At 32.8% G+C, this 19,987-nt stretch overlaps 4 protein-coding genes across 9 annotated transcripts in view; 3 read left to right on the top strand and 1 right to left on the bottom strand.

Annotated features, from left to right (window-relative positions):
* The window catches only part of LOC115888723 (cytochrome b5 reductase 4), an 88,834-nt gene that overhangs the window by 56,366 nt on the left and 12,481 nt on the right, over positions 1–19,987 (bottom strand). The gene's annotated exons all lie outside the window — the stretch shown is intronic.
* Positions 353–12,832, top strand: LOC115888722 (UDP-glucuronosyltransferase 2C1-like). 6 transcript variants are annotated; one of them, XM_030908536.1, is made up of 5 exons: positions 354–679; positions 1,912–2,012; positions 2,729–3,437; positions 3,580–3,949; positions 10,591–10,732. In XM_030908536.1, exons 1-5 carry the CDS (start codon positions 430–432, stop codon positions 10,601–10,603), a joined length of 1,443 nt encoding a protein of 480 aa, XP_030764396.1. In that variant the 5' UTR covers positions 354–429; the 3' UTR covers positions 10,604–10,732. The 6 variants fall into 6 exon arrangements, with proteins under 6 accessions (XP_030764393.1, XP_030764396.1, XP_030764395.1 ...); XM_030908533.1 differs by lacking the exon at positions 10,591–10,732 and having other exon boundaries at positions 353–679; positions 3,580–4,899; XM_030908535.1 differs by lacking the exons at positions 3,580–3,949; positions 10,591–10,732 and adding an exon at positions 9,038–10,048 and having other exon boundaries at positions 355–679.
* On the top strand, positions 15,368–17,372 carry LOC115888729 (UDP-glucuronosyltransferase 2C1-like). The gene is made up of 3 exons (XM_030908548.1): positions 15,368–15,724; positions 15,910–16,721; positions 16,855–17,372. The coding sequence occupies exons 2-3, from the start codon at positions 15,977–15,979 to the stop codon at positions 17,367–17,369; spliced, it is 1,260 nt and encodes a 419-aa protein (XP_030764408.1). The 5' UTR covers positions 15,368–15,724; positions 15,910–15,976; the 3' UTR covers positions 17,370–17,372.
* Positions 17,952–19,795, top strand: LOC115888726 (UDP-glucuronosyltransferase 2C1-like). The gene is made up of 3 exons (XM_030908545.1): positions 17,952–18,249; positions 18,334–19,143; positions 19,277–19,795. Exons 1-3 carry the CDS (start codon positions 17,976–17,978, stop codon positions 19,789–19,791), a joined length of 1,599 nt encoding a protein of 532 aa, XP_030764405.1. The 5' UTR covers positions 17,952–17,975; the 3' UTR covers positions 19,792–19,795.

Genomic DNA, 19,987 nt, shown 5'->3' with positions numbered 1-19,987 from the left:
AAATATTTAGTATTAAAAACTTCGATACCCTCGGAGAAATGAAGCCTTAAAATTTTTACTGTAATTTCATAAAATTGAAAATATTCCAAAAACGGTAAGGTTTAAGTATAATAATGTGGTGAACAACCCTGTATAACATTGTGTAACAATGATATGGTGCATCAAACATAGCACAACCACTATCGAACATCAAATTGATAAAAACAAAAATACTAAATATGCGAAAATATGCGGCGAAAATACTAAAACTGTTTATTCACAATGATTTACACGACATGACAATGCTATTTACTATATTTATCCCAATTACCTCCTAAAATGAATGAAGCAGCGTGTCTCAAAACAGATTAAGCATCATTTTATCAGAACACTCATAAATAGCTAGCCATCGTAGTACAAAATTTAGTTGGAGTTAAACTTCGATAAAAAATGTTCGGGTTCTTTGCAATATTTTCTATTCTTTGTTGTTTGGTGAGTTATGGCGAGTCTGCCAGGATTCTGGGAGTGTTTCCCATATCTTCCGGAAGTCACTACATCCTGGATTACAAGCTGATGAAAGGACTGGCCGATGCTGGACACGATGTCACCATGATAACACCTTATAGTCAAGAAAAGCCTCCAAAAACTAAAGGAAATTATAGCGAAATTATTTTGGAGGGATTCAGAGAACGTATTAGTGGTAATAATAAAATTTGATTATTTTCTATAGAATAAATCAAGACTTACGTATTTTTTTCTATTTAGCATCACCTTACAGGAAATCTGCTTTATTAAAATATCTTTTATAAGTTTATACGTTAATTATACAAAAATTCTAATGTTATTATTGGCCACTCCGTTACATGACACACCCTGTGTAAAATTATTGATATTAATATCAATATACTAGCGTGTACCAGCGACTTCGTTCGCGTCGAATTAATCATTTGTAATGGTGATGATAAAGCAAAGCAAGAATTTCCATTAACATACAAACTGGATAAAATTTTCTCACATTTATGTCAGCATGAGAAAAAACAATATGGCGATATTATTATATAACTTGGTAATATTTGAGTGGTAGTTTCATTTCGTTGGAATTTGATTTTCGAAAAATCCGTTTGCCAAAAATAAGCTTTTTACGTCAAGCAGTTTAAGCAGAATCGTGGTTAAGAAATCACCCAACTTTCTGTAACACCCTGTATGATTTTTTAAAAAATTTTAAAATATGTAAAAAAACCAAATAAATTATGCTTGTCCCAGAGTTTTCTCGAAAGACTAACCGTTTTTTAAATAACAAATATTGTAATATTTGAGGGGCGTTTTCACCCCCTTGGAATTTGAGATTCGAGGAACCCCTCCTTATCGAACCTCTACACCCCACAGTCAATCCGTTTGCCAAAAATCAGCTTTAAACGTCAAGCAGTTTAAGCAGAATCGTGATTACTCAATGGTCATATTTTATGAAACACCCTGTATAAATTTATAAAAAATCTTAAAATATGTAAAACAACAAAATAAAATATACGTGTTTAAGAGTTTTTCCGAAAAACTCACCGGTTTTCAAATAAAAAATATTTTAATCTTTGAGGGATAGTTTCACCCCCTTAGAATTCGAGTTTCGAAAAATCCCTTCTTATCGAACCTCTACACCCTAAAGTCAATCTGTTTTCCAAAAATCAGCTTTTTACGTCAAGCGCTTTAAGCAGGATCGTGATTAATCAATGACCAGATTTTTCGAAACACCCTGTATACATTTTTAAAAAATCTTAAAATATATAAAGAATCAAAATAAAATATACGCGTTTTTTCGGAAACTTGACCGTTTTTTAAATAAAAAATATCGTAATATATTGAGGTACAGATACAATTCTGGATCCAGAATATCCACAAAATTGTAGATAATTTTTAATACGCGTATTTTTTTTTCAGAACAACACAAAAGTATGGACTTGTTCGACATGGGCAAACAAAACATGTTACGCGTGATGTCAACAATGATCAGCATGTTCGGAACGAATATGAACAACACCTTAAGCTACATTCTAAATCAATTCGCTGGCCGAGTCGTACTTTGGCACGCAAGCTTATCTTATGTACTTCAGTGTACTCATTCACAACAAAATTCGACGCCAGAGTGCAAGTTGAAGTTGGATTGAAAGCTTGCAAGCTGCAAACTTCCACTTCAGCACGGAATTTTCGTTTGACAATTATGACAAATTTGACATTTAAATTTTAATAATTATTTTGTTTGTGTCGTTGTTACAAGGCCATTTTCCTGTGAAAAGTAAATAATTATTAAAAGAAAAATGAGTGAAGGACGCTATACTTATTTTATTAGGACTTGTTGCTTTGCTGTTAAAAAAAACGGCAATTATTGTTGCAGCTCAATAATTAGCTTGACCGAAAACCAATGGGTTTACCAAAACCCAAAAATGGGGTGTCCGACCCATATTAATGGCGAGAAAAAGTTTTGGGTGCTTCAAACACATTTTAGAACAAAATCATCAATAAATGACGTTTTTGTTTCCATTTTTCTAAACATTAAAACTTGGAAAACTTAATTAACAACTGTCCCGGATTTTGACTCTTCCAAAATCAAAACCAACAACTAACCTAAAAAATGTCAGGAGAACGTTTAAACACGCATGCGCAAAATTCGAATTGAAATTTGTTGTGAATGGTTAATTTCGTGCCGACTTTAACGTCTAAGTACCACTCGGCCAGCGAATTGATTTCGAATGTAGCTTTACATGACCCAAAAGTCAGGGCATTACTGAATTCCAACGAGAAATTCGACGCAGTCATTATAGAACACTTCATGGCAGATGCCATGAAGATATTCCCGGTGGTGCTCAATTGTCCTTTAATACTTTTGTTTAGTTTGGGTCCAAACAGTTGGATTAATCCGACCGTAGGCAACCCACAAGAAATTTCTTATTCCAGACATTTGTTCGATAGAGGCAACAATGCAGTACCCATGACGTTTTTCGAGAGAATTATCAACTTATTCTACCACTTATTCGAATATTTATACAACCAGTTCCTTTATTTCCCTATGTGCAACGAAGTTTTACAAAAAGCATTCCCAGGAGCACCAGACGCCAAAGTATTATTTAAAAATGCTTCCTTGGTACTGCTAAACTCACATACCAGCCTATATCCGGCTCATCCTTTGGTTCCGAACATGGTAGAGATCGGAGGATACCACGTTGATCCTCCTAAAAAGCTGCCAAAAGACTTACAGGAGTTCTTGGACAATGCCAAAGATGGAGCGATATATTTTAGTATGGGATCGAACTTGAAAAGCAAGCTCATGCCGGCAGAAAGGAAAAAGATGATTTTGAACGTCCTGGGAAGGTTGAAGCAGAAAGTTATTTGGAAATTCGAAGAGGAATTGCCTGGAAAGCCCGACAATGTGCTGATTAAAAACTGGTTGCCTCAGCAGGACATCTTGGGTAAGCATATTTAACCTTCTAAAGGCATACACATTCACAGATGTGTTTTTGGAGTGCATCTACGCTATTAACTGTTAAAATACATGCACCTATTTAGGAGACACCCTGTATAGTTTCTATATAAAACATTTTTTTATTACAGCCCATCCGAATATCAAACTTTTCATCACACACGGTGGATTGCTAAGTACTACCGAAACAGTATACCACGGAGTACCGATTCTAGCGATTCCAGTCTTTGGAGATCAGCCAGGGAATGCAGAAAAAGCCCAATACGCTGGATACGCCCTCAAACTAGGCTACCATGACGATAATTTCACAGAAGAAAACTTCGAGCAGTATATACTGGAACTCCTGAATAACCCAAAGTACCGTGAAAACGCCCAAAGAAGATCCAGGTTGTTCCATGACAGACCGATGAAACCCATGGACACTGCGGTTTATTGGGTGGAATATGTGATAAGGAACAATGGTGCTAAGCATCTAAGAGTGGCTGGTGCTGACCAAGCATGGTATGAGTACTATCTTGTAGATGTATCATTGTTTCTTCTAGCCTGTTTAGTTGTGGTATTCGAAATCTCAAAATTCGTTCTTAAAAAAGTATTTCTAGTTGTAAAGTCCAAACTCAGTCCCAAACAAAAACTGAAAACTAAATAAATTTTTGTTTTTGTGAAGTCAAAATAATGATAGGGTATATTTCAACCACAAAATACATGTATATAACAAGTTAAACTAAAAAACTTTAATTTAAACTTAATGAAATAGTCATTTTAATATAGTACTTTACATTTTAACCTAACAAAATAAATATTACTCGTCAAAAGTAGGTAAATTCCGTCTAATAAATTAGAATATACCTAACAAGGAATTTGTAAAATGTATTACTCGTATTACTATTTATCTAGTACAGAGCTTAGGAGACTAGTATAGTATAATTAACTATAACTCTAAGTCAAAAAAATAACTGAAATAATTGTAAAATAACCTAAACGCGTTTATCTATTGCTTCTTGGCTAAATTAACCTATATAGCAGGGTTGGAGCAGTTGTATTTACTTTTAGTGGTTGATTTTACCCATCCTTTTTTGTGTAATATTTAAATATAGTATGAGGCTGTGTCAGATAAAAAAATATAGATAATTACTAAAGATTATTGTACATAATAAAAAAAATCATACTCTCTAAAATAATTAAAAAATATTACTGTATAAAAAAAGCAAATAACTTAAAGAACATTTGTTAATAACAATCGCTGCCAAAGTACTTTAAGGAATTCTGAATGTGTGTGCTATTAGGCTTAAGATAAGATATATTATTATAGTTAATTTTTACTTAAGTTATATTGTAGTTTTGCAACTGGTCATTAGTATAGTATACAGGGTTGTTCACCACATACGACACGGAGTATTGTAGCTAAACAATGAGATTTTTACAAATTGTAAGTTTTGGGTTCGATGAAGGACTATTAGAGGTACAATTTAAAAATAATTTTACAAGATACAGAGTGTCCCAAATAAGTAAAAAATATCAAAGTTGTATTTTTTTAAATAGAACACCCTGTATATTATTACATTTTTAGTTTCTACGATTAAAATAAAGGTAAATTTGATTAAGGTTTATTACAGTTAAACCTTACCGTTTTTGAAATATTTTCAATTTTGTGAAATTGCAGCAAAAATTTTAAGGCTTCATTTCTCCAAGGGTATCAAAGTTTTTAATACTAAATATTTACTGAAGTTTATTTATTGATCAGTTATTGTGTTGCAATAATAAAAATAATAGTACCTTATACAGAGTGTCTAAAAATTTATTTTAAATAATTATTAGCTTAAAACGGCAATAACTTGTTTAATTTAAATGGAACACCCTGTATATTTTATGAGAATCAGATGCACAATTTAATTGTCTATCAAATTGTATTTCACAACCATGCACTATTTCACAACCATTTTTTACCTATCTCTTTAAGTTTCCGTAGAAAATGTATTTTCTTGTAATTTAGAACTTATTTATCAATATACCCATGGAATATTGACATTTTAGATTATTCTTAAAGATGTACCAAATTTTTAAAGAGTACAGATACTAATATTGTCGATATAATTCGTTTATTTCATTAAAATAAAACAAATAAAAACACTAAATCACCACAATACACCATAAACTCTAGTTTATAATCATCTGCTGATGATGCTAACATGGTTAGCGAAACGCGCGTCCAGTGTAAAAGTAAAAGTGTTTTGGTGTATTGTGGTGATTTAGTGTTTTGATTTTGCTGTGTAACACCAAAGGTTCCAACCGTCAAATGTAATATTTCATTAAAAAATAAAAAAAACTGTTTAAATATTTGTTAAAGAGGACCAATTAATATGATTCCAGTATTCAAACTACGTTAACTGACTGTCTGCGTTGATTAATAATAATTGCCCCAAATACTAAAAAACTGAATTTTGTATGTGTATTAGACAGTGTGGTAAAAAGTAACACCTTAAAAATGATATTTCATTTTTTAATAAATGCTTATTTATAACAACAGAGACGTTCATTTTGATAACTTATTATTATATTGATTTCTGACTCAAATCCGCATTTATTTAGAATAATTTATTAACGAACACAATTAAGTTTGAAATTAATTATTATATGGGCGGAAATAATGGTGCTATATTTAATTAATGGTATACACTTTTATAAAGATTTAAATAGTGTTCTTTTTGCATACAAATGGGCTAGTAATATTATCGTTTTGTTAAAATCGATAATATTACTAGCCTGTACATTTTGTACATTTGTTGCTTTAAAAACAATCTAAAATGTCAATATTCCATGAGTATATTGATAAATGAGGTCTAAATAATAAGAAAATGCATTTTCTACGAAAACTTGAAGGGATAGGTAAAAAATGGTATAATACAATTTGATAGACAATTAAATTGTGCATCTGATTCTCCTAAAATATACAGGGCGTTCCATTTAAATTAAAGAAGTTATTGGCGTTTATAGCTAGAAATTATTTAAAATAAATTTTTAGACACTCTGTATAAGGTAGTATTATTTTTATTATTGTAACAGAATAACTGATCAATAAATAAACTTCAGTAAATATTTAGTATTAAAAACTTTGATACCCTTGGAGAAATGAAGCCTTAAAATTTTTTCTGCAATTTCACAAAATTGAAAATATTTCAAAAACGGTAAGGTTTAAGTATAATAAACCTTAATCAAACTTACCTTTAATTTAATCGTAGAAACTAAAAATATAATAATATACAGGGAGTTCCGTTTAAAAAAATACAACTTTGATATTTTTTACTTATTTGGGACACTCTGTGTCTTGTAAAATTATTTTTAAATTGTACATCTAATAGTCCTTCATCGAATCCAAAACTTACAATTTGTAAAAATATAATCGTTTAGCTACAATACTCCGTGTTGTATGTGGTAAACGACCCCGTATAAATAAATATAATAAGTACGTCCAGATTAAAAAAATACAACAATACATTGTGTCATTTGAGTGTATTTATAATTATAGTATTGTATTTTAATATTATAAGACTGTTTAGAAAATAAACTATATTTATAATGGTTACTTTCCTGGTAATTTTAACTCTGTAATCAAATATTTTACCAATTAGTTTCTTAGTGCATCGGCAGTATTCGGCAAAGGAGAATAAAAATAATAATAAAATAGTATACCCTGTTGGCAACAGAAATTCTTTGGTCTGTATTTATTTACATGTTTAATAGTGACTGGCTATGACAATCTTGTAAATCGAAGAGACAAAAATGTGAATGTATGATACTTTTGATTTGGCTGATCATATTAATAGTATCTTTTGATGTCATCCATCAACCACTGAAAGGAGAACACACATACAATGGTAGAAAATCGATGGTACACTTCGATGTTTTGCTACTGAAACATCGATATTTCAAATATATCGATACATCGTTTGCATCACTAAATTTACCGCAAAACCTCCTTAATTGAATGAAGACGCATGTATGAAACAAGATTAAGCATAATTTTTATCAGCGAATTCATAAATAACCAGACGTCATTGTACAGAATTCAGTTGTAGTTACACTATGATCCAAAATGCACGATTTATTTGTTAAATTTTCTATTCTTTGTTGTTTGGTGAGTTATGGCGAGTCTGCCAGGATTCTGGGAGTGTTTCCCATGTCTGCTGGAAGTCACTACATCCTGGATTACAAACTGATGAAAGGACTTGCCGATGCAGGACACGATGTGATTATGTTAACACCTTACAAACAAGAAAACCCTCCAAAAACTAAAGGAAACTATACTGAAATCATTTTGGATGGATTCAGAGAGAGTATTAGTGGTAATAATAATATTTTATTATTTTCTGTACCATGGCTTCAGAGTATAAAGAATTTTAAAGAAAAATCTGATTTTTTAAAATAATGTACTTTTTTCTATTTAGCATCGCTTTACGATAAATTTGCTTTAATGAATTTTGAAAGAATTTTTATTGGCCACTGTACATGACACACCCTGTATAAAAATCTTAGCTGAGAAAAAATACTGTGCATACAATAAATACAATTAGAACAATACATCAAAGCGCAACATTTTTTCCAGCACAACATAAAAACCTGGACATGTTCAACATGGGCAAACAAAATATGGCGTTCATGATGTCAGCATTCATCAACATGTTTGCAGCGAACATAAACAACACCTTGTCTCATCCAAAAGTGAGGGCTTTGCTGAGTTCCAACGAAAAATTTGACGCAGTGATTGTGGAATTCTTCATGGCAGATATCATGAAGATATTTCCTGAAGCTTTCAACTGCCCTATGATACTTCTGTTTAGTGTGGGACCAAACAGTTGGATAAATCCGAGCGTAGGCAACCCGCAAGAGATTTCCTATGCCAGACATTTGTATTCTAGAGGCAATAATGCTGTACCCATGACGTTTTTCGAGAGGACAATCAACTTATTTTACCATGTATTCGAATATTTATTCAACAACTTCTATTATTTCCCTCTATGCGACGAAATATTACAGAAGGCATATCCCGGAGCACCAGATACCAAAAATCTAGCCTCAAATGTTTCCTTGGTACTGTTAAACTCACATACCAGTCTTTATCCGGCTCATCCACTGGTCCCAAATATGGTGGAGATCGGAGGATACCACGTTGATCCTCCTGGAAAGCTACCAAAAGACTTACAGGAGTTCTTGGACAATGCCAAGGATGGAGCGATATATTTTAGTATGGGATCGAACTTGAAAAGCAAACTCATGCCGGCAGAAAGGAAAAAGATGATTTTGAACGTCCTGGGAAGGTTGAAGCAGAAAGTTGTTTGGAAATTCGAAGAGGAATTGCCTGAAAAGCCCGATAATGTGCTGATTAAAAAATGGTTGCCTCAGCAGGACATCTTGGGTAAGCATATTTAACCTTCTAAAGGCATACAAGTTCTTTGTAAAACTTTCAAGACATTTTTTGCAAAAAAAACTCATAGACGGGTTCCCGAAAACAAATTATACTAAATGTTAAAGTACTTGCACTTACTTAAGAGACACCCTGTATAGTTTCTAAATAAAGCAATTTTTTTATTACAGCTCATCCGAATATCAAACTTTTTATCACACACGGTGGATTGCTAAGTACTACCGAAACAGTATACCATGGAGTACCGATTCTAGCGATTCCAGTCTTCGGAGATCAGCCAGCGAATGCAGAAAAAGCCCAATACGCTGGCTACGCCTTAAAACTAGGCTACCACGACGATAATTTCACGGAAGAAAACTTCGAGAAGTGTATACTGGAACTACTAAATAACCCAAAGTACCGTGAAAACGCCCAAAGAAGATCCAAGTTGTTCCATGACAGACCGATGAAACCCATGGACACTGCGGTTTACTGGGTGGAATATGTGATAAGGAACAATGGTGCTAAGCATCTAAGAGTCGCTGGTGCTGACCAGGCATGGTATGAGTACTACCTGGTAGATGTATCATTGTTTCTTCTAGCCTGTTTAGTTGTGGTATTCGAAATCTCAAAATTCCTTCTTAAAAAAGTATTTCTAGTTGTAAAGTCCAAACTCAGTCCCAAACAAAAACTGAAAACTAAATAAATTTTTGTTTTTGTGAAGTCAAAATAATGATAGGGTATATTTCAACCACAAAAATATATACCTAATAATTTAAACCAAAAAACCTTTAAATAAAATCACCTGAAATTGTAAAATAACCTAAACACCTTTATCTATTGCTTCTTAGCTAAATTTTACCCTATATAAAAGGGTTGTAGCAATTGTATTTACTTTTGGTGGTTGATTTTACCCATCCTTTTTTTGAGTAATATTTAAATATAGTATGAGGCTGTGTCTAAGATAAATAAATAGAGATAAATAATCAAAATTATTGTAAATAATAAATAAAATGATACTCATCATAGAAACAATTAAAAAATGTTACTGTATAAAAAAATTAAATCCGCCTTTAATTAATGTGAGATTAAGTTATCTTGTAGCTTTTTAACGGACCATTCACAAAAGATATCAATAAATAACTAGAACGTCTAGATTAAGAGTTTCATTGTCATTTGTGTGTATTTATAATAATTATAGTATTGTATTTTAATATTATAAGACTGTTTAAATAATAAACTATATTGTTTCTAATAATTTATTTCTGTTGCGTTTTATTTTTCTATAAGGGTGATTCTCTTCAAACTGTACTATTTTGATAATTTTTATCTCTATATAAGTAATCAAACATTTGTATACTGTTATATTTTGAGAATGTGCAAGATGATTGTGCTGCATGCAACTAAAAAAATATAAAGAATAAAATTCGAATTTCAATTTTCATTATTACTTAACTTATTATTACATCGCTAACTGATAAAAATAAACAAAAATTCATTCCGGAAATCCTAAAACTGTTAATTCACAATGATTATTACGTGCTGAGATGACAACGCTTTCCTATATCTATCACTGAATCTCCTGTAACTCAATGAAATTGCCTGGATTCCAAAAGATTAACCATTGTTTTTATCAAGGAACACATAAATAGCTAGCAATCATTGTACAAAATTTAGTTGTAGTTAAAGTAACGATCAAAAATGTTCGGTTTTTTTGTGAAATTTTCTGTTCTTTGTTATTTAGTGAGTTATGGTGAGTCCGCCAGGATTCTGGGAGTGTTCCCCATATCTTCCGGAAGTCACTACATCCTGGATTACAAGCTGATGAAAGGACTGGCCGATGCTGGACACGATGTCACCATGATAACTCCTTTTAAGCAAAAAAATCTGCCAAAAACTAAAGGAAACTATACTGAAATTATTTTGGATGGATTCGAAGAGAGTATGAGTGGTAATAATATTATTTTATTATTTTCTGTAGCATTCATTAGGATGTAAACAAAACTAAATTATAAAAAAGTTAGAGAAGAGGCTGTTTTTTTGTGTTTTTTACTATTTTTTCATTACCTTACAGTAAAGCAGTCTAAAGGCATGTCATACAATAAATTCATTATACTAAAGATGAAAATGGTTTCTGTCACATGACAAACCCTGTATAAAAAGTTTTTGCAAGTATATTATATTAATAAATACAATTCTGAACCTATATACTTAGTCGAAATTATCCGCAGTTGTTGGTACTGTCTAATAATACATCAATTTTTGCAGCACGTGAAAAGAACACGGACATGTTCAAGTTAAGCAAACTTAACATGGCCGTCATGATGTCAGCCATGATCGGTATGTTCGGAAAACACATGAATGACACTTTACACCATCCAAAAGTGAGGGCGCTGCTGAGTTCCAACGAAAAATTCGACGCAATCATTGTGGAACCTATCATGACAGATATCATGAAAATATTTCCGATAGTTTTTAACTGCCCTGTAATACTTTTGTTTAGTTTGGGACCGAACAGTTGGATAAATCCGAGTGTAGGCAACCCACAGGAGATTTCCTATGCCCGACACATGTATTATACAGGGAATAATGAAGTACCCATGACATTTTTCGGGAGAATAATCAATTTACTGTACCATGTATACGATTATCTGTTTAACAAGTTCTACTATTTGCCTCTATGCAACAAAGTTTTACAAAAAGCATACCCAGGAGCAACACCAAATACCAAAACACGTTATACAAACGCTTCTTTGGTACTTCTAAACTCACATACCAGTCTGTATCCTGCTCATCCTTTGGTTCCGAACATGGTAGAGATCGGAGGATACCACGTTGATCCTCCTGGAAAGCTACCGAAAGACTTACAGGAGTTCTTGGACAATGCCAAAGATGGAGCGATATATTTTAGTATGGGATCAAACCTGAAAAGTAAACTGATGTCTGAAGAAAGGAAAAAGATGATTTTGAACGTCCTGGGAAGGTTGAAGCAGAAAGTTATTTGGAAGTTCGAAGAAGAATTGCCTGGAAAGCCTGATAATGTGTTGATTAAAAAATGGTTGCCTCAGCAGGACATCTTGGGTAAGCATATTTAACCTTCTAAAGGCATACAAGTTCTTTGTAAAACTTTCAAGACATTTTTTGCAAAAAAAAACTCATAGACGGGTTCCCGAAAACAAATTATACTAAATGTTAAAGTACTTGCACTTACTTAAGAGACACCCTGTATAGTTTCTAAATAAAGCAATTTTTTTATTACAGCTCATCCGAATATCAAACTTTTCATCACACACGGTGGATTGCTAAGTACTACCGAAACAGTATACCACGGAGTACCGATTCTAGCGATCCCAGTTTTCGGAGATCAGCCAGCGAATGCAGAAAAAGCCCAATACGCTGGATACGCCATCAAACTAGGCTACCATGACGATAATTTCACGGAAGAAAACTTCGAGAAGTATATACTGGAGCTCCTGAATAACCCAAAGTACCGTGAAAACGCCCAAAGAAGATCCAAGTTGTTCCATGACAGACCGATGAAACCCATGGATACTGCGGTTTATTGGGTGGAATATGTGATAAGGAACAATGGTGCTAGGCATCTAAGAGTCGCTGGTGCTGACCAAGCATGGTACGAGTACCATCTAGTAGATGTCGCACTGTTTCTACTAGCCAGTTTAGTTGTAGTATTCGAAATCTCAAAATTCGTTATTAAAAAAGTATTTTTAGTTGCAAAGTCTAAACTCAGCCCTAAAAAAAAACTTAAAACTAAATAAGTTGTTTTTTTATGAATTCAAAATAATTTTTTAATAACAATTGCTGCCGAATACAAAAATTATCCTAAGCAATTATTGTGAATGAACTAGGGTTAAATTAAGATATATTATAGTTAATTTTTATTTATTTTATATTATATTAAAGTTTTGTATCTCATAGTCATTAGTATAATAAAGGTACAATATGATCAAAAAAAAACCGGCGTCAGCGATGGCTATGAAATAAAGATCGCTGTCATTTTATATGTAAAATTATATGGAGATTCATTTCCAAGCCAACTGGATGCCGCATTTATTTGATCATACGGTATAAATAAATAATAAAAGTCAAATTGTGTAATTTATGTATATTTTTAATTATAGTATTATATTATACACTAGCGTGTACCAGCGACTTCGTTCGCGTCGAATTAATCATTTGTAATGGTGATGATAAAGCAATGCAAGAATTTCCATTAACATACAAACTGGATAAAATTTTCTCACATTTATGTCAGCATGAGAAAAAACAATATGGCGATATTATTATATAACTTGGTAATATTTGAGGGGTAGTTTCATATCGTTGGAATTTGACTTTCGAAAAATCCGTTTACCGAAAATAAGCTTTTTATGTCAAGCAGTTTAAGCAAAATCGTGGTTAAGAAATTACGCAACTTTTTGAAACACCCTGTATGATTTTTTAAAAAATTTCAAAATATGTAAAAAAACCAAATAAATGATGCTTGTCCAAGCGTTTTCCCGAAAGACTAACCGTTTTTTAAATAACAAATATTGTAATATTTGAGGGGCGTTTTCACCCTCTTGGAATTTGAGATTCGAGAAACCCCTCCTTATCGAACCTCTACACCCCACAGTCATCCCGTTTGCCAAAAATCAGCTTTAAACGTCAAGCAATTTAAGAAGAATCGTGATTACTCAATGGTCATATTTTATGAAACACCCTGTATAAGTTTATAAAAAATCTTAAAATATGTAAAACAACAAAATAAAATATACGTGTTTAAGAGTTTTTCCGAAAAACTCACCGGTTTTTAAATAAAAAATATTTTAATATTTGAGGGATAGTTTCACCCCCTTAGAATTCGAGTTTGGAAAAATCCCTTCTTATCGAACCTCTACACCCTAAAGTCAATCTGCTTTCCAAAAATCAGCTTTTTACGTCAAGCGCTTTAAGCAGGATCGTGATTAATCAATGACCAGATTTTTCGAAACAACCTGTATACATTTTTAAAAAATCTTAAAATATGTAAAAAGACAAAATAAAATATACGTGTTTAAGCGTTTTTCGGAAACTTGACCGTTTTTTAAATAAAAAATATTGTAATATTTGAGGGGTGGTTTCACCCTCTTGGAACTGGAATTTCGAAAAATCCCTTCTTTTCGAACCTCTACACCCTAGAATCAACATGTAAGCCAAAATTGAGCTTCTTACGTTGAGAGGTCTGAGCAGGATCGTGATTAATCAGTATGTCAGTATGTCAGGATTTTATATATTAGTATAGATAAGACTGTTTAGAAAATAAAGCATATACCCTTAAAAATATTTGCACTTATTTAAGATTCACACTGTATAATATTTATAATACATAATATTTCATTAAATTATGAATATTTTTCGCTATGCATCCTTGTAAAGGTCAAAGGGTTCTGATAATAATCAGGAGAGCCCTCCAATGATCAATCATATCATGATAAGTGACCAAAAATGATATAAAAATTAAATATTATCATGTTGTTTGCTATTTCTTTTATCTGTCCTTGATGATGTCGCTTATTGTCTATATCTATTATTAGATATCGCAGAAAGCATAATCGGATTTTGTGATAAAATCACGTAATTGATAATTCCAATTCCATTTATTACCCGACCATACCAACAGGTACCTAAATACAAAATATTTTCATGGTGTCTGTCTGTCTGTCCATCTGTCTGTAACACGATAACACTGAAAAACCGCTAAACCGATTTTAACCAAATTTGGCACAAAAATACTGTGGCAGCCGAGAATCTGGCCATTAGTTTTTGGTGGGGGTGGGGGGTTGGTAAGGGGGTATGGCAGGGGGTTAAAAATTTTTAAAAATCGTAATTCCAAAATTACAGTAGCTAGCGAAACGCGGTTTTCAAATTAAGATTAGGAATAATATTTGCAACAAAATTTGTAGTAACATCAAAATCAGTCAAAGTCGCAGTTTTTGAGATAACTGAAACTAAAAGAACTGCCGAACAAGTTTTTATTAACATATTTTAGTATGGGCCGCTATACGTGCCTCCCGGCGCCATTTTTTTATTTTTTAAATTAATCCAACCAAACCAATCAATTAATATTAAAGTTTAGATAAAATATTTTCAATATCCTAGAAAACAATATGTAATACAAAATACAAATTACTAAGTATTACTCTTTATTATATATTATATAAAAATATATATTATGTGAAAAATATATTTATTTTTCACAGTGTATCATTAGAATATTAGATACCAATATAATAAATATGAAATTTCACAATAGTGTGTGAAAAATTCTTAAGTACACATAACCCTATGACAATATTCTTGCTAATATGAATAAACCAGACATAATCAACATTACACAACTTTTTGACAGAACCATTACAATTATTCCCGGTAAAAATCAATAAAAAAACTTAGGTATTTAAAAATGTTTGCGAATATTATGAATTAACAAAAATAAACAACATTACACAACTGAACGTAAAAATTATTCAATTCACTATTACAGACAATAATTACCTTATCTCAAAACCTATTTAACGAAATCATTCATTAAGATTGATTATAGTACCCGTCTGACTGGTACTTTAGGCTAGTCAGTCACAAAACAGAGAACAATATGAAAACACCGCTGTTATTTCTCGCTGTGATATTATTGGTCCAAAATGGACAGAGTGCCAATATTTTAGGGATTTTTCCCATGGGGGCGGGTAGCCACTACATCCTAGCTACCAAACTGATGTTGGGACTGGCCGAAGCTGGACATAACATCACTTTTGTCAGTCCGTACGAGTTCAAAACTCAGCCCAAGAGTGGATCCATCAAAAACGTATTGCTAGAAGGTGCAGGAGAAGAATTTCAAAGTAAGATATTTTTGGTTCACATATTTGTTTTTAATTTTAAATATTAGGATTTAAAAAGGTTTAAACTATTTATGTTAAAAAAGTATTATGTCCAAGAAATGGGACACTCTCTATAACATTAATATAAACACCGTATACAATTCGAGAAAGTTCGGAAAATAATAAACATGTTTAATTTTTTTCAGAGCTACTTGTACAGAAACAAACTTGTTTGAGCAAAACAAACAAAATTTGCTGTTAAGCGTGAGCAGCATGCTCAAAAAGTTCGTAAGAACGGTGAACGACACTCTAAATGACAAAAATGTCGACAAACTCTTGAAATCCGATCAAAAATTCGATGCCGTCATCATGGAACAATTCTCAAACGATGCCTTGAAAGTATTTGCTTATTTATACGAATGCCCTTTGATATTACTGAGTTCAGTGGGGCCAAATAATTTCGTCAACCCTACAGTAGGTAACCCGGAAGCCATATCTTATATCCCTAACATGATGGTCAAGGCTAGCCGTAATAAACCGATGACTTTCTTTGAAAGAACCAAGAATGTGCTCTTCCATATCATCTTCGTCCAATTGAAACACTACCTTTTCCTTCCACAACAAAACGAAGTGCTTCATGAACGATTCCCTGATGCTCCAGAAGTAACTGATCTCTACCTAAATGCTTCCTTGGTGCTGCTAAACTCACACTCAAGCATGTACCCTGCTCAAGCCTTGGTACCAAACATGGTAGAGATTGGAGGGTACTTCATTGATCCTCCCAAGAAGCTGCCAAAAGATTTGCAAGAGTTTTTGGATAACGCCAAAGATGGTGCTATATATTTTAGTATGGGATCGAATTTGAAAAGTAAAGATATTACTGAGGAGAGAAAGAAGATTATTTTGAAGGTCTTGGGCAAATTGAAGCAGAAGGTTATTTGGAAATTTGAACAGGAGTTGCCGGGAAAACCAGATAATATACTTATCAAAAGTTGGTTGCCTCAACAAGACATTTTAGGTGAGTTCAAAAAAAATATATTAAGCGTATTCTTATTATTACTTATTGTATGATCTTTTCTGAAGTTCCTTCAGGAATAACCACTGCTTTCAATACCAAATATCTTACTAATTTTTATTTTTATTTTTTTCAGCTCATCCAAACATCAAACTCTTCATAACCCACGGAGGACTCTTAAGTACAACCGAAACAGTGTACCACGGAGTACCCATTCTTGCCATACCCATCTTCGCCGACCAGCCAATGAACGCTGAACGAGCCCAAGCTGCTGGCTACGGCCTGACAGTTCCCTACACAGACGAAGAATTCACAGAAGAAAACTTCAGCCACGCCCTTGAAGAACTCCTTCACAACCCAAAGTACCGGGAAACAGCTCAAAGAGTCTCCAAGTTGTTCCACGACAGACCCATGAAACCCATGGATACCGCAGTGTACTGGGTGGATTACGTGATAAGGAACAAAGGTGCCAGGCATTTGAGGGTAGGAAGCATACACCAGACTTGGTACCAGTATTATATGGTGGACGTGATATTATTTTTATTATTCTCAGTATTAATATTTGTAAAAATAGTTAAGTTTGTAGTAGTTAAGGTGTTTAAGACTGTTAGAAGTAAGGTTATAGGACAAAATAAAATAAAAACTCAATAGATAATAACGTGATTGTTTTGTTTTAATTTCTAAAAAATACTTAAAACAATACTTTCTTTAATCAAAGAATACTAGAAATAAATTTGTAATCAATCGACTTAGTAATCCGATTACAATTATTGTAAATTTTTATTTTCACAGACACTAGTACAATAACAATTCTTATCTCGAATTTAAGTAAATTATAATAATAATTGGCAGGTGTAGATATTTTACTTAGATATATTTTTTAAAATAAACTACAAATTAAGATACTAGCATTTATCTAAAAATCACTCCGTATACACAAGGGTTAAATTATTTAACCATTTCATTTACAATAAAATATCACCAATATAATATGAAATTTCACAATACTACGTAAACAGTTCTTAAGTACACAAAACTATGACAATATACCAGCTAAAAATTAATAAAAAAAAAATAAAAATATTTAAAAATATCCCGTTATTTTTGCGAATTATAAAATAGTAAAAATAATCAACATTACAAAGCTGAACGCAAAAATTATTTAATTCCCTATGAGTTGCTATCTTATCTCACAACTTCTATTAAAAAAATAATTGGTTAAATATCGTTTACAAATTCCCGCCTGATTAGTACCTAATGCTAGTCAGTCACAAAACAGAGAACAATATGAAAGCATCGCTGTTATTTCTGGCTGTGATACTATTGGTCCAAAATGGACAAAGTGCCAATATTTTAGGGATTTTCCCCATGGGGGCGGGTAGCCACTACATCCTAGCTTCGAAGCTGATGCTGGGACTGGCCGAAGCTGGACACAACATCACTTTTATCAGTCCGTACGAGTTTAAAACTCAGCCCAAGAGCGGATCTATCAAAAACATAGTGTTAGAAGGTGCAGGAGATGAATTTCAAAGTAAGATATCGTTTATTTATTTTAGTTTTAGCTCTGTATATTGACATAAAATATATTTTAAAAAAATATGTTTGTTTTTTTCAGAGCTACTTAAGGAATCAAACTTGTTCGAGCGAAACAAACAAAATTTGCTGTTAAGCTTGAGCACCATGCTCAAAAATTTTGTAAGTTCAATAAACGACACTTTACAAGACGAAAAAGTGAACGAACTCTTGAGATCCGATCAAAAATTCGATGCTGTCATCATGGAACAATTCTTCAACGATGCCTTGAAAGTGTTTGCTTATTTATATGACTGTCCTTTGATATTGCTGAATGGAGGTGGGCCAAATAGCTTCGTCAATCCTACAGTAGGTAACCCGGAAGCTATATCTTACATCCCTAACATGATGATCAAGGCTAGCCGTAATCAACCCATGACTTTCTTTGAAAGAACCAAGAATGCGCTCTCCCATATCATCTTCGTTCAAATAAAAAACTACCTTTTACTTCCACATCAAAACGAAGTGCTTCACCAAAAATTCCCTAATGTTCCAGAAGTAACAGATCTGTATCTAAATGCTTCCTTGGTACTTCTAAACTCACACCCAAGCATGCATCCTCCTCAAGCCTTGGTACCGAACATGGTAGAGATTGGAGGGTACTTCATTGATCCTCCCAAGAAGCTGCCAAAAGATTTACAAGAGTTTTTGGATAACGCCAAAGATGGTGCTATATATTTTAGTATGGGATCAAATTTGAAGAGTAAAGATATTACCGAGGAGAGAAAGAAGATTATTTTGAAGGTCCTGGGCAAATTGAAGCAGAAGGTTATTTGGAAATTTGAACAGGAGTTGCCGGGAAAACCAGATAATATACTTATCAAGAGTTGGTTGCCTCAACAAGACATTTTAGGTGAGTTCAAAAAAAATATATTAAGCGTATTCTTATTATTACTTATTGAATGATCTTTTCTGAAGTTCCTTCAGGAACAACCACTGCTTTCAATACCAAATACCTTACTAATTTTTATTTTTATTTTTTTCAGCTCATCCAAACATCAAACTCTTCATAACCCACGGAGGACTCTTAAGTACAACCGAAACAGTGTACCACGGAGTACCCATTCTTGCCATACCCATCTTCGCTGACCAGCCAATGAATGCTGAACGAGCCCAAGCTGCTGGCTACGGCCTGACAGTTCCCTACACAAACGAAGACTTCACAGAAGAAAATTTCAGCCACGCCCTTGAAGAACTCCTTCACAACCCAAAGTACCGGGACACAGCTCAAAGAGTTTCCAGGTTGTTCCACGACAGACCCATGAAACCCATGGATACTGCAGTGTACTGGGTGGATTACGTGATAAGGAACAAAGGTGCCAGGCATTTGAGGGTTGGAAGCATACACCAGACTTGGTACCAGTATTATATGGTGGACGTGATATTATTTTTATTATTCTCAGTATTAATATTTGTAAAAATAGTTAAGTTTGTAGTAGTTAAGGTGTTTAAGACTGTTAGAAGTAAGGTTATAAGACAATCTAAAATAAAAACTCAATAGAGACGTGGTGTTTTGTTTTAATTTCTAAAAAAATACTTAAAACAATACTTTCTTTAATCAAAGAATACTATAAATAAATTTGTAATATCTACTTGATAGTCCGATAATAATAATTATCACTAACAATTCTTATTATCTCAAAAACCAGTGAAAAGATTGTGTAATATTAAGTAAATTGTAATAACAATTGACAGGC

Source organism: Sitophilus oryzae, unplaced genomic scaffold (assembly GCF_002938485.1).
Source record: "Sitophilus oryzae breed Bouriz unplaced genomic scaffold, Soryzae_2.0 scaffold_808_pilon_pilon, whole genome shotgun sequence".
In the NCBI taxonomy this organism is placed as follows: Eukaryota; Metazoa; Arthropoda; class Insecta; order Coleoptera; family Curculionidae; genus Sitophilus; species Sitophilus oryzae.
This window is presented reverse-complemented; position numbering and strand designations above follow the sequence as displayed.